The sequence below is a fragment of the Xenopus laevis genome, chromosome 1S, assembly GCF_017654675.1.
Source record: "Xenopus laevis strain J_2021 chromosome 1S, Xenopus_laevis_v10.1, whole genome shotgun sequence".
Classification (NCBI taxonomy): domain Eukaryota; kingdom Metazoa; phylum Chordata; class Amphibia; order Anura; family Pipidae; genus Xenopus; species Xenopus laevis.
The window spans coordinates 72,742,650-72,757,876 of record NC_054372.1 but is presented as its reverse complement, the minus strand read 5'-3'; the positions used below and the strand labels follow the sequence as shown (position 1 = coordinate 72,757,876).

The following is a 15,227-nucleotide window of genomic DNA, read 5'->3' as shown; positions in this document are numbered from 1 at the left end:
AAAAAAACGCCAGAGCCAAGAAACAACGTCAGAGCCAACTGGGTAATGCAATAAAAGTTGATTGCTCTAAATCTAATAAACCATATTCTGAAATCCATTAAACAGGCATATTACACACCTACTGTTGCTTTATTGTTTAAGAAATACTTACATTGCCTGTCCTTTTGAGAATGTAGCAAAGTGTCAACTTTACAGTAGTTTATGAGCTTATTCACACAGGGAGGCACATTTATCAAAGGTTGAATTTCGAATTCATGCACTTTTTTTGTTTTTTTTTAAACTCCCATAAACTCGAAATTCAACCAATTGAAATTTATTATTAAAATTAACTTTTTAAACTCGGGTGAACAGGATCAAAAACTCGAGTTCTCCGAAAAAAAACTTGAATGTCAGGAAGGCTGCAAACAACTCTAAATTGATCCCTAAACATCTCCCATTGACTAAAACAGCAATTCAGCAAGTTTTCGGTGGTGAATAGTCGAATTTGAGTTCTTAAAGGGCCAGAGTATGATACATTTCGAAAACCGAATTCGAATTTTTAGAAAAACTTGAATCGAATTTGAATAACTCCCTAGTCGAATTTGAACTTTTTGACCATAAAACTCTAAAATTCGAATTTTCAATTCAACCCTTGATAAATCTGCCCCTTGCTGTCTTTTTTTGTTTAAAGGTGATGTAAAGTCTGAGATAGCTCATAAGTAACCAAATAACCCAACTCCATACATGCATTGAAAAATCTTCTGTTGCTCGTTTTGCTTTCACTTCAGTTTGTAAAGATGTCTCAGCAGCCACAGCTGCACTGCTTGAAAGCAGTCCGTGTTGCTTGGCCAGACAGAATAAAAACTGTAGATGTTCTTTGGCATTACAACAGGTAGGTGCTTCAGTAAGAGATTAACATGCACAGTCTAACAAATCGCTGGCACAACGAGCATTGCCGATTACTTCCAAGCAGTGCAAAGGTGGGCGGTAGTATTAATTAAAAAAAAAAGAAAAGAAGCAGCACTTAAAAAAATTATAAAACATATATTAGTGGTACATTATTCCTTTTAAAGTTTGATAACACCATATTATTTTTTCAAGTTTATAGAATGATAAAGTAAATGGAGCTTTAGGAAATACTGGTATTTGAAACAACTTTATTGGAAAAGTTATATTTTCCTATTATGTTATCAGTTGTTTTATGCCTGATGTAGTCGCACAGATTACTAATAAAGTCGGTTATTTGTGTGGCCAAATTTAAATAAAACAAGCAATATAAATTCCTAATAAACAATATATCACAGTATTGAAATATTTTAAAATTTGAAGAGGTCTGTCAGTGTTATAATTTTTTCCCTGCTATTATTCAACAAAACTGTGTACCTGCAGCAGAAAACAAAAAGGAAACACAAATATTTTTTATATTAACAATGAACATAAGAATGCTAAGACGACCCCCCCCTTCAAAGAATCTACTCCTTTATAATTTCCTTTTAATAAGGAGAAAGTAACCTATATTTTTACTCAATTCATAAAACACAACATTGATAATGTAAAATGCATAAACTATACATAAACTTTACACAAAAGTAAAAACATTCAGATGATAAAGCAGTAATGTCTTGGTTGCTTTCATTGTCTATTGAGGTTTTTGGTGAAGATCAGATATGTGATTTTAAGATAAGCCATCATATTAGCCATCATATTTAAATATATTTACGTATAGCAACCCCCTCTTATATGTATACAGCTTTGGCATATCTGTGCACATAAGTCAGAATTGTAAATTTCAGTCTACGGTATTCTTCTAGTCCATTCAAGTCAAACTAAAATGACACTACTACATGAGAGTAAAATATATACACAATATACATATATCAATCTGGGGGGAAAATACTACGGATTTAATTTACTTTACTAAGCCATTAAATATCGGGTTTTCAAAGACTATTTAAGAATGAAATGTAATTTAGTAACACTAGCAATCCTCTTGTCTGCATGGCAACCTTTTGACCATGGTATCAACCACCATCATGAAACAGTTTTGCAGTCTGCATGTGCATGTATACCATAACCAGCATCAGTTAAAACAAAGGGGAAATAATTTTTCTTTTTTTTTATTCTTATATGGTACTACACTTACTAATTATACCCAGCTCTATACACAGCCCAATTTGCTCATAGTACTTACAGTCCCAAAGGACACTAGGAATATTTCTGAACTAGAAGTACAAAATATGCTTAATATAGCATATTGTTTTAAGCTACATCATCCCTCCCATATGTTTTGCAGTACAGTACTGTATTTTTTCTGTTTGCTTTTGAGTTAATGTTGAATTGGGTAAAAGGATAAAGAGTTTAAAAATGTTTGCTATTGCCAAATGTTTGTGTAAAATTGCATATTTTGAAAGCGCTTGTATATATTAAAGAGGTGGTTCACCTTTACATTTATTGTTATTGCTACTTTTTATTACACATTTTTCTATTCAGTGCTTCTCCTATTCATATACTAGTCTCATATTCAAATCAATGCATGGTTGCTATGTAATTTGTAGAGATGCGGAGTAAAAAGCTAAATAACTGAAAAAACACAAATAATAAAAAATTAAAACCAATTACAAATTGTCTCAGAATATCACTCTCTACACCATATTAAAAGTTAAAGAAAAGGTGAATGGCGAACAACCCCTTTAAAGGAACAGTAACGCCAAAAAAGTGTTTTAAAGTAATACAATTATATGCACAAATCCTGAATGTAGAAAGACATGATGTCTGGTGATTTTAATAGAGCGAGCTCTAATAGATCGTCTAGGCCTATAAGATATATTGGATCTAACTGTCAATGAATATCTGCTGCATGAATAGGGACTGAAGAGAAACAGATGCTGAGAGAGAAATAGTGAAGATAAACGTGATTATTTCAAAAATGGTACAGGATTGAATTGTTTGTATTTAGAAAGTTTCTTATTTCAGTATGCTGAAGCTTATATTACATTTTCACAATAATTCCCCTTTAACTAAAGAGTCAGTGTATTGTGCAATTCCAAATGGTTCAGGACTGACAGATTATTTTTCCTCACCTGTCCTTCCACCAATGGATTGTACATTTAATGCAACAAAGTATTTGGGTCCCCAAACTGAATAAATAATATCCATATATATTTGAATTCAATACAGCTGAAATAAACAATATGATTATTTCAGGAGTTGGTGCAGTAATATGTATTTAATTCAAATGACTACATTCATTTGTAATGCCCTACGCTATATTTTAATGATAACTTCCATTTCTATGAATGTATTTTTCTGAGGTAAAAAAAAAACATAAAACAGAATTACGTAAAGGCAGTTGTAGTAGTAGGGAAGTTCCCAAACATTAGTGGTGTAAAATACCCCCAAAAACTAGAAAACTGATGAAATTTGCTTTAGATTTACCTGTATATTTTACAAATTCTGTATTAAAAAAATGATGGACTTTAAAGAGTGCCTTTTTCTTATTTTTTGTTAACATCATTCAAAAAAAACAGGGCAGTTATTCCCTTCTTGGTTTGTGCGCCAAGCTGAATCCCTTCCCTCCCCCACCAATATCTGGATGGGGCTAGATCTTAATCAACCAGTCTTATAAATTCCAAAGGGTAATGACCACAGTGGGCAGTCAATGTGATCCTTTCACCAGGTCTGAATAGACCCCCATGCAAACCAATTGTTGGCTCATGTGGCCCATATGATCAGATAATGTAATTTGTTCTACCACCTGGGTGTCCAAAGAATTAAATATCTGCTCATTTCATGAGTGTGGATTTTCAATGTATAGGCAGTATTAGATTTTTATTTATGATTCATACATTTTTTTCTCTATGAAGAAAGAAGAGGATCCTGCCCCTGAAATTCAGGGGCTGCTACTGAGTTATCTACAGCATTTTTCATTGCCTGACATTTCTTCATTCTGTGTTCAGTCACTACACACGGCAACAGGAGTCTTAACCAAAACAAATGCAGACTGGTACCTTTGATAATCACATAAATAACATAAGGGGATATTATAATAATTTTAAATCAGTGCCTACATGAATGTTTAAGGAAAACCAGAATATGAACTAGTCATATATGACAATATTTTTTGGTAAGGGTTTAAACCATGCCCGGAACTACAGAAAACTAAAACATTCTTAGCTACTTACATGCAACGTCAGTGACTATTACTACATTGATAAAAAAGCAGGAAAAAAACTTATTGCAAGCTGTGCAGGAAGGCAAACAGAACAAGCTATTTGGATAATTTCAGTGCTATGAACAGTCATTGTAAAGAAGAAGCCTCTAAAATGGCTTATAAATTAAAAGTGCCTATATATCTCTAGTTGTCAGTAGTGATCCCAACGGAATAGACCCAAGGGCCCCATACATACCTTCAATGACCTTCAAAGTAAAAAAAGTAGGCCAACATGAAAAATACTGTAAAAAAGAATGACATTTTAAACCAAAACTATACAGAAACAATTCTGAATAAAACACAAATAGAAATAAAAAGGAAGAATATTTTCATCGTATTAGCGCATTCCTGGCAGCCCACTATGCATGTCCATGGCAAAGTTTATGGTTATGTTTCAGAATGCACACATCACTCCCAGGGTAAAACTGGTTATTTCTGTGCCCTCTCTTCCTTCTTTGCATTGAACGGATGGAAACATATTGGGCATAAATGGTTGCTTGCAGACAGTTCCACACATTGCATTTCACCACTGTTGCCAACTGAAATCATCATTATTTCCAAAGACTAAAAAGAATCCTAAAATGGTAGAAAAGATAACCATGTTTCCTGTAAGGACCAGGGCACACGCTCCCCACTCAATCTGTGAACAGATAGAACAGAAATCAAAATGAAGACATAACAGTAAAAACTTCAGATAATCAGCATTAAATGAACTTGATTCTATTTGTACTTTTGTCTTAGACTAGTATTACAAGACAAATGTTTGTAAAGTGAACTGCATGTAGCAAATAACTGCCCCAAACATACAGTATGTGCTCAAAGGTTGATGGCAGGGTTTTGTCTAGTTGTTTTGAAGCTGCCTTCATAATACAGATGATATACAAAATCCTTGTGCAAGTGTTTCTCCCACATGTTGGGCGCTAGTCCGGAGGACGATGCAAAGACACAATCGTTGTATAATATAAACGGCTTTATTAAAGCACACACTGTGAAAATTATTTTGCATGCGGAGGCTGTGTTAGCTGACTTACTCGTTTCTTGCTGTATAACTGGTACTTCTGAGGAAGTGCCGAGTATACGCCAAGAAACGCGTAACTCCGCTAACACAGCACAGCCTGCACATGCTAAATAATTTCCAGTGTGTGTGTTGAATTTGACAACGCTTGCACAAGGATTATACCGGCATGAAGTGGCCAGTGTCTCGCAGAGGCAGCAGCGGAGAAGACACAACTTATCGGGTGAGCTCTGATTCGGTCCACATCAATTTCATTCGATATACAAAATAGCAACAAGAACTTTTACTTTTTTTTTTTAATATAAAGGCTAAGTCAGAGGAATGGGAGAAGCACAAAAACATTTAAAACAACTAAAAACTACAACAAAATGTTTTTTTCCAACTCTTCAAGGGGTTGTTCACCTTCCGAACAGGTTTTCAGTTGTTCAGTTGTTTTCAGACTGTTCACCAGAAATACTTTTTTTCAGTTGTTTTACATCTTTTGTTTTTTTTTACCATTTATCCAAAACTGAAGTTTAAAGGAACAGTTCAGTGTCAAAATAAAAATTGGGTAAATAGAAAGGCTGTGAAAAATAGAAAATGTTTCTAATATAGTTAAATATCCAAAAATGTAATGTATAAATGCTGGAGTGACTGGATGTCTAATATAGTAGCCAGAATACTACTTCCTGCTTTTCAGCTCTATAACACTGAGTTAGTCAGCGACTTGAAGGGGGGGCCACATGGTACATATCTGTTCAGTGAGTTTGCAATTGATTCTCAGCATGCAGCTCAGATTCAAAAGCAACAGATATGACCCATGTGTCACTGATTGGTTATTGCCTGGTAACCAGTCAGTGTAAACCAAGAGAGCTGAAAAGCAGGAAGTAGTGTTCTGACTATTGTGTTACACACCCAATCACTCCAGCCTTTATACATTAAATTTTTGCCTAACTATATTAGAAACATTTCTCATTTTGCACAGCTTATTTACCCAGTTTTTATTTTTACACTCAACAATTCCTTTAAAGGGAAACTGTCAGATAACAGCTCCCTGGTAGATATAAGAACAACACTCAATAGTAAAAATCCAATTCCCACTACGACTCTTTCAGTTACATTGAGTAGGAGAAACAATAGCCTGTCTGAAAGCTGTTCTATCATGAAGTGCTGTCTCTTTCTGATGCACATGACAAGGCAAAATTACCCAAGATGGCTGCCTACACACCAATTTTACAACTAAAAAAATACACTTGTTGATTCAGGAATTAAATTGTATATAGTAGTGTGAATTATTTGCAGTGTAAACCGTGTACTTTGGAAATAAAAACCACACCATAAAAATATGACAGAATACCTTTAATGTTCTTGTCTCCAGTGTTTCAGTCTGGCAGCTCAGTACTTCAGGTACATATTTAGAACAGTTACAATTTGATACATTTAGTTGCTACATTAGCTGATACATTTTTCACCAATATCTGTGGAATATTAGCAACTATTGTATCAATTCTAACAGCTGCCTTTAAAGGGTAACGCTACATAAACATAACTTAACCTTTGTGAAAACTAAACAAAATTTCAAGCAACTATTAAAAAATATGCAGACTTTTCATTATTTTAATGGTTTGGAACAGTTCTTTAAGCCTAGCCCCCCTGCTCTCCTGCAGAGCTCTACTTTGCTGAGCTGGCTGACTGCTGGTACTTGGTATCAGCAGCCATCTGTCCTCAGCCTGCATCCTCCAAACCCCACAATTCCCTGCACATGTGATTTCAATAAGGAACAGAACATCATAGTGCAATGCATTGCGGGTTATGTAGTTCCTGCATCAGTGTTTAGTCCCTCCTTCCCTGCCAGAATTTCAAATAATGCAGTAAGAGAAGAACTGTTAACCAGCTGGTTTGCAGCATAGAAAATGGCATTTATTCATACTTTTTGAAGAAACAGGTAACTGTGATGGGTATATTAGGAGTTTCTGTGTTGTGTGGGCCTCTTTACCAAATTTTGGTTTGGAAGCCAGAATTCCCCTTTAATGAAACTCAGGGATTCAGCTCAGCAGGGACAAAGATAAAATCTATCAATTTAGAACAGTTTCAGAGTTGGGGACCCCCGACCCAGAGCTGCTTTAGAAAGACACAAGACAGTGAAAAATGATATTTTAGAAAAACGGTCAAACATAGAAAATAAAAGGTAGTTGGAAAAAGTTATTATTTCTGGCGAAATATCTGAAAACAACGGAACTGAAAAAGGGTTAGAAGTTAAACAACCTCTTTAATAACAGTCAAGAACAGTATATTCAACTTACCACTTGTACTCTGGCAAAGACAATGGGAAGTCCAAATGCAGAGACAACAATTCCAGTAGTGAGGAATATAGCAAGCTCCTTGCAAGCATTGCTTGCTGCGTCTGTATCATCCACCACTCTTCTTGCTATGCAGTATGGAATTGGTGCAAGAATGTAGAAGAACAAGACAAAAAGTGGCCAGTACTTGCTAAACAGGAGAGAAAAAAATGAATATCATGATTTTAAGTTTCCAACATTTTACACTTAATTTTGTGCTCCCACCTTTCAATAATGCATAATACATTTCCATGATTTACCATTTTCCTAGACTCTTCACCATTTATTGCTGGTCTCCAGAAAACTGTAAAATTTAGGTTCTACTGTATCTAAAATATTATCCTGAGTTGGTACAAAAATAGTGCACTAAGTGCTTTTTTTTCTGACAAGAGGTTGAAAAGGTTTATCAACTTTAACCCGCTCGTCAAATAATCCCAACATACCCTTACAGATACCAGTATTTAACTTTGGCTGTCTTAATTTTACAAGTTGGCAGAGAACTTAATTTAAAGGGATACGGTCAAGGGAAACCAGGGTTCTTTCAAAATGCATCGGGTAATGGTGCCATTCCAGCTGTCTTCTGCACTGAAATAAGTTTTTCAAAAGAGTAAATTGATTTTTTTTCGAAATTTGACATTCATCTAGACATATTGTCAGTTTTCAAAGTGCCCCCAGTCATGAGACTTGTCCTCTCATAAACTTTAACCACTCTTTACTGCTGCACTGCAAGTTGATGATACCATCCTCCCCTCCCCCCCAGCTGCCCATGAGCAGAACAATGGAACGGTAACCAGATACCAGCTTCCTGGTATATATAAGAACAGCCCCAATAGTAAAAATCCATGACCCACTTCTACTACTTCAGTTACATTGTGTAACAATAGCCTGCCTGAAAGCAGCTGCATCCTGAAGTGCTGGCTCATGACCAGTCAAAATAACTTGAGGATTATTTGCAGTGTAAACAGTGTAATTGTAATTTAGAAATAGAAATGACACTATAAAAATCATGACAGAATCCATTTAACCTAGGGAAGCCCAATACCTTATACTGCACTACCAACAAAAGAAATATTTTTCCTAAATTGTTTTAAAAGCAAAAACAGTGCTTCATTTGAAAAAACATATATTATGTTTACTTCAACGTAAAAATCACATCAAGCTCAACTAAAATGTAAGTGAAAGTAGAATTTAAAAATATCTAAAAAGGATAATTGTGCTTTTGTGAACTCATTGGAAACACAATGATATTCTGTGTGTGTATTCACATCAAGGGGCAAATTGATCAAAAAGTGAGATAAGAGCTCACCACATAGATAGATAGACAGACAGACATTAGTGCACAAGTCTCATCTATATTGAATGAATACAAGACTTCAAATTAGACTAATAGATTAAGAAATATTATGATTTTTATTTGAGAGAATCTTACTTGTATTGTGGCAAGGCACATCCCAGCATCAGAAACATCAGTCCTATTGCTCCACCAAACGACAGGCTGACCAGAGCTAAGTTCAAAATTAACATTGTTAGTTATTACACAGTTACACTTAATGAAATGAGCAATATGTTTTAGTAGTTAGGGACCGCCAAATGGTTTTTACCTTGACGTGGTATGGTGGCTTATCAATCTTATGATCATAATTTTGTAACTAAAAAACCCCGGTCTTTGTAAATACATGCATCTGCATAGATTACTTACATGACAGGGGACCAGGGAATGTATAGATCAATTTCTCTTCTTTTTTCTATATGTCTGTAGTTAATTTGGCCAGATCAGTAGCACTTCCATTGTATTTTAGTACATTTTATGTACATACATGGAGTGCTCCCACAACCTTTCCTTTTTGCATTATGTTCTAGTAATGTAATAATTGTGGTTCTGAGCAAGGGCATTTCTTTGTGCATTTCTTAAACCTTTATTGGTGAATTATGAAATTTGAGATCAACAGTTTTTAATCACTGCCGCTGCATATGTTGTGTAAAGTCTTGAAATATTTCTTTGATCTAGAACACAAACCCCTACTGGGCTTTTGTAGTCTCTGCCAAGATATACCATTAGTTTTTACATTATTACCACAGCTTCAAGACTCAGTATTCTAATGGGTGTTTTGTTTATTTTTATTTGCCGTTTGTAATTTTAAGTCAGCCTATATGAATCCTTTATTATTTACAAAAGTTTCTTATTGCTTCATATTCTTATTGCTTAATAAACCCTCAATATGCTGGACTGGAAAGCATCAGAAGACACCTGTATAAATTGTGCCATGCATTTATGCATCATTTAGTTTCTGTGCTTTTTGTTGCGTTATATAATTAATGGCCAGTATGTAATGGACCTATATTGAATCACTGCTAATCATGCTAAGTTTCCTGTGCATAGCATTCAACGTTTCAGTCCCATTTACAGGATATAGACCATAATGTCAGCTGTGTTGATTTATCAAAGAACTAGTATTAAACTCTGAAACTTATCAAGACAATATATTGTGAGTGCTTATTTTTGGGAGTAACAAGTTCCCGCAGAGGGCACTTACCACAATTTCCAGTTTAGTCAATAGTGTGCAAATACTGTTATAAGCCTCTTTTTCAGTTGTGATTACTATTTGGGTGGATATACAGTACAATTCAGCAACTCACAAATGTGACCTTGATTTATTGATTAAATAACTTTGGTTTCTTAAAAATATATATTTAGCACCATTTTGTATTGGTAAAATAACACCAAACAACTCAATTTGTAGGGAAAACTTGCTGCTATATTTCAGAGACCACCGACTATTCTTCCTTAAAATAACTATTGCACTGATCATTAAAAAGCTGTCATTTAGGTTGCTTTCATATGTATTTCCAATCCCTGTTACTTTTTAATAATCATAGATGATCCTCCTACTAGAATACCGATGATTTAACACCCACCAAACAAGTTAATGAATACATATTTTAAAGGCGACCCGTCACCCAAACTAATTATTCAAAATCCTATTTTATCACATTAGTCAAGTAAAATGAACTTTAATTACACTATATCAATTATTTGAATCTAGTTTCCTTCAGTCTGGGAATTCATAATTATAGCATGCAGGCAGGAGCCATTTTGTAGACACTGTTATTAAGGCAAGCCTTGCATCATCTCAGAGTCTGAATGGGGGACCTGATATCCATCCCTATGCCCTGGCTACACAATTAAACGGTTTAGAGAACGGTGTCATCTAGGAAGTGCTGAATGGAAAGTGAAAGTAATTGTCTGCCCCACCTCTATGCCTAAGGAGGAGGGACAGACAATATTTGATTGACAGTTGAGATTTTTAAATGAGTTTATAACAGCTATGAATGTTTTAATAAAAAATAGAAATTGTATTTCATGTTTAATTTGAATAGGACTTTTATTATACAGCGTGTCTGGGTGACGGGTCCACTTTAAAACTGTACAAACGTTTTCAATGAAAATAGTGAACACATTACAAAATTCGTCCTTGTGATTTCAGAGGCATAAATGGAATCACTGTCTAAGGAATTTAAAAACTTTACTACCACTCAGCAATTTGTCACCTGATGGTCTCATGACCTGACCTAATCTCAAGTAAGTAGCCATTCCCACAGGGAATCTAACATTAATGATGGCATAATAATGCATCCCTGTCTTGGATAGTGCTGATTTCTGTAAGACAACTGGAGGGCATCTTTTGCAAATTCATAATATCTTTTAAATTTGTGGTATTTTGTTCCCAACATAGTTACAACACTTTAAAGGGGGAACTCTGGCTTCCAAACGAAAATTTGAAAAAGAGGCCCACATAACACAGAAACCCCCAATACACCCATCACAGTTACCCGTTTCTTCAAAAACTATGAATAAATGCTATTTTCTATGCTGAAATCCAGCTGATTAACAGTTCTTCTCTTTCTGCATTATTTGAAATCCTGGCAGGGAAGGAGGTACTAAAGCAATGGTGTTACAAATTGTAACAACTTCTCCACAGCTTACAGACAGCATGCAGGAACTACATAACCCAAAATGCATTGCACTATGATGTTCCTTTCCTTATTCCCCAGCTATAGTCAGGTGATCCCACTGGTGGCTAATAAAATGGCAACCAAGTTTGGGAGTTTTACTTTGAAAGAAACAAGTTAAGTTGCAGGTAAAACTTAGACCCTTTGTAAAATGTGTACTGAAGCAATAGAATTCTTAATGAATCAGATGCAATTTGAGTGTAGGTCTGGCCAGATAGGGGATGACTTTGACGTAGTTGGCCAGCTTAAATATATTGCAATACATGGACAAACAATCCCTGTTTTGTTTAAAGGGTAAGGCATTTTTTAGTAGCTGTATGCACAAAATGTCTCAATGTCTTATATATATTGAGTGCAAAGGACTCTTGTATTTGTCTATGTGTATTTTGTGGTCACAGCCTCATTGCACCCTGCTTAATGGTTTTAAAAATTAGTGGTGAGCACAACTTTCCCTTGTTTGTTATAGTTACTTTCCTAATTGAAATCATATGTGCAGGGAATTGTGGGGTTTGGAGGATGCAGGCTGAGGACAGTTGGCTGTTGATACAAAGTAACAGTAGTCAGCCAACTCCGCAAAATAGTCAGAAAGCTCAGCAGAAGAGCAGGGGGCTAAGCTTTGGGAACTGTCAGAATCCATTAAAAATCATGAAAAGGCTGCATATTTGTTAATTAATATATATTGCAAAGTTGCTTGAAATTGTGTTTACTTTACAAAATGTTTTTTTTAGAGTTCCCATTAACAAAATTGTCTTGGTATGCCTTTACTAAAGGAATAACATATTAAAAAAAAAAAATCTGTATTTTTCAGATGACAGCTTGACCACTTCCTTTAACGAGACTCTAAATTAAGCATCAAAATGAAACATTATGTAAAAAAGAATATTTGCACCCACTGGTACAACTAAACACTGTTAATGCTCATGAAAGCCATACAAATATTCTACTACTGAAGAAGCAAACGGGGAGCAGTTTAGGAACACCTTTTTACAGGGATTTAATTTGCCAAAACAAGCCCTGAAAATGGCATGTTGGCATTTCTGCCAAGTGCCTCGAACCAGATAAAAGTGTGATACATCGTCTGAATTAAACAACATCTCTGCAGTATTACAAAGGGCTTTCCTTCTGTGACTCGTTACAGTAGTATTCAGGGGCGCTTCGCCAATGAGGCCAGTTGAGGCTGTCGCCTCAGACGGCAGCGCCCCACTAGGTACCAGGGGTGGCAAAAATGCCGCTCCTGGTACTTTAAGAGCCGAATTTCCGGTTTTCAAACCGGAAATTCAGCTCTTCTAGCGCAGAGAGCGCAGTTAGGCTCTCTGCGCTAGCATACTGGCACTTTCTGCTGCCCTCATGGACCCCCTCAGGCGCAAAAATGTAAGCAAACGGGGGAGGGGGAAGCGGCAGCAACTGCTATTGCCTCAGGCGGCAGAGGGACCAAGATCACCCCTGGTAGCATTGCATATGGCCTCCTGACCCATTGTCTCCCTAAAGGGATCTCCTCCAAAAAAACTGCTTTGTATTTTTATGAAATAAAAAAAAAGCCATTCTAAACAATGTTTTAACGATAATTCCAGCAGTACGTTCTGTAATAGCGGTTTTCTTACCTTTCTTTTAGCCGCTTCTGACACTTGACACAATGTAGCAGAATGCCCTGCTTTGGCTACATTGTTTCAGTCGTCAAAAATCAGCCAAGTACATACTGTTTTCTATAGCAGTGGCAGAATGGCAGTACACAAGTCTGTTTAACATGAGTTCTGTTTTTCTGCCAGTAATTTACACTTTTAGTACAAACCCTGCCTGCAAAATATTCAATCACAGAAACCACAAAAATAAAGCTCTTTAAAAAGCCTGTACCAACATAAATTATTTTTCCAAGTACCAAGTTAAACTACCAACATCTGAAATTACTGAAGGACTGTGCTATACATGTATATGCTGCATACACGAATGTTAGCGTCTAATTCACATTGCTTTGAGATTCGTCACGCATCCATATAATCAGCAGCAATTACCTTTAATGCCTGCCATGGAACTGAGCACACAATTCTTGCAGCAAAAGAGAATTAATTGAATTATCTCCAGGCAAGTGCGATAGTTTTGCTGGTCTTGTTCCGAACGTACTCATAAAGCAGGAGCTAACCTTTCGGCTAAACGAATGGTGCGATTTTAGTATATACCACTCTCCTCTCATTTAGCCTTTGTAATCCCCCCTAACGATAGTTGCTAGTTCCCTGTTGAGAAGAGGCCGTGGGTGACGTCACGATCACGCGAAAGTCTCGGGAACGTCTCCATCACGTGACTTTCGGCGCGTATTGGGCGCCTTCTTAAAATGGTGGTTAATCGGGCATTGTCTGGAGAAGAATGCTGTCACAGAATCATTATTGGTTTGCGCGGAATAGGATTAGGTTACGTACTTGCTGGTTTCTGTAAAGTGTGTGCCCTTAATATTAGGGTTTTTTTTGAGCCTGCTTACACATAATGCTGTTGTGAGGTAACTCGGAGGAAATGCGTTAAATGGTAAAGAGAAGGGGAATGTGTGGAGAGCAGTGACATCTAAGAAGTGCTGAATGGAAAGTGAAAGTAATTGTCTGCCCGCCTCAATGCCTAAGGCATAGAGGAGTGGCAGACAATATTTGATTGACAGCTGAGATTTTTAAATGAGCTATGAATGCTTTAATAAAAAACAGAAATTGTATTTCATGTTTAATTTGAAAAGGACTTTTATTATACAGATTTGTGTGTCTGGGTGACAGGTCCACTTAAAAGGGATTCTGTCGAGATGTTTAGTTGCCTCACGAGGAAACGGGCAACTTTGGAAAACTAAACGCTCCATCGATTTTTATTCTAGCCGGCGGGGTGGCAGTTCAGGGAGATAAGTCGCCCCAAAGAAGTGGAGATTTGTTGCCAGTCTCAACTGATCTTTCTAAATTACATTGTAAATAATTCACTCTACAATATAAAACTTCATTCTGGAACCAATAAGTGTTTTTTTTCTAATTGTAATATTGCTGTGTAGGCAACCATCTTGGGTCATTTTGCCTGGTCATGTGCTTTCAGAAAGAGCCAGCACTTTAGAATGGAACTGCTTTCTGGCAGGCTACTGTTTCTTCTACTCAATGTAACTGAATGCGTCACAGTGTTTTAATATTGAGTGCTGTTCTTATTTCTACCAGGCAGCTGTTATCTTGTGTTAGAGAGCTGCTATCTCGTTACATTCCCATTGTTCTGTTGTTAGGCTGCTGGGGGGGGTGATATTACTCCAACTTGCAGTACAGCAGTAAAGACAGACTGAAGTTTATCAGAGCATCAGTCACATGACATGGGGCAGCTGGGAAACTGACAATACAGTTGTGCTCATAAGTTTACATACCCTGGCAGAATTTATGGTTTCTTAACCCTTTTTCATAGAAAGAATGATAACAAAAAAACTTTTCTTTCACTCATGGTTAGTGGTTGGCTGAAGCCATTTATGAACAGGGTCGTTTGGGTAGTTTGTGTAGTGATTATGATTTAAAAAGAGTAAACACAGTTGTTTGACAATAAATGGCTCCATTCAATACACCATTGAATTCAAATTCAAATACACCATTCAATTCTGTCTGGTGAGTAGATTCATTCACAGGGTTGGTACAGGATAACTTTTGGTTCTTAATGCGTTTATCAAGTATTCCGTTACATTAAGGATCATGTAAAGCAC

At 36.2% G+C, this 15,227-nt stretch overlaps 1 protein-coding gene across 1 annotated transcript; it reads right to left on the bottom strand.

Moving 5' to 3' along the window:
• Window positions 1-3,788: 3,788 nt before the first annotated feature.
• LOC443727 (leptin receptor overlapping transcript-like 1) lies at window positions 3,789-13,827 on the bottom strand. Its single transcript, XM_018243481.2, has 4 exons — window positions 13,543-13,827; window positions 8,952-9,027; window positions 7,487-7,673; window positions 3,789-4,829 (listed from the first exon to the last, which is right to left on the bottom strand). Exons 1-4 carry the CDS (start codon window positions 13,556-13,558, stop codon window positions 4,713-4,715), a joined length of 396 nt encoding a protein of 131 aa, XP_018098970.1. The 5' UTR covers window positions 13,559-13,827; the 3' UTR covers window positions 3,789-4,712.
• Between the last annotated feature and the right edge of the window lie 1,400 nt (window positions 13,828-15,227).

Coding starts and splice junctions, on each gene's coding strand:
- LOC443727 (XM_018243481.2), bottom strand. Junction 7,674..8,951: donor TGTGCCTTGCCACAATACAA/GTAAGATTCTCT, acceptor TCTCCTGTTTAG/CAAGTACTGGCCACTTTTTG. Junction 4,830..7,486: donor TCTTTGCCAGAGTACAAGTG/GTAAGTTGAATA, acceptor ATCTGTTCACAG/ATTGAGTGGGGAGCGTGTGC.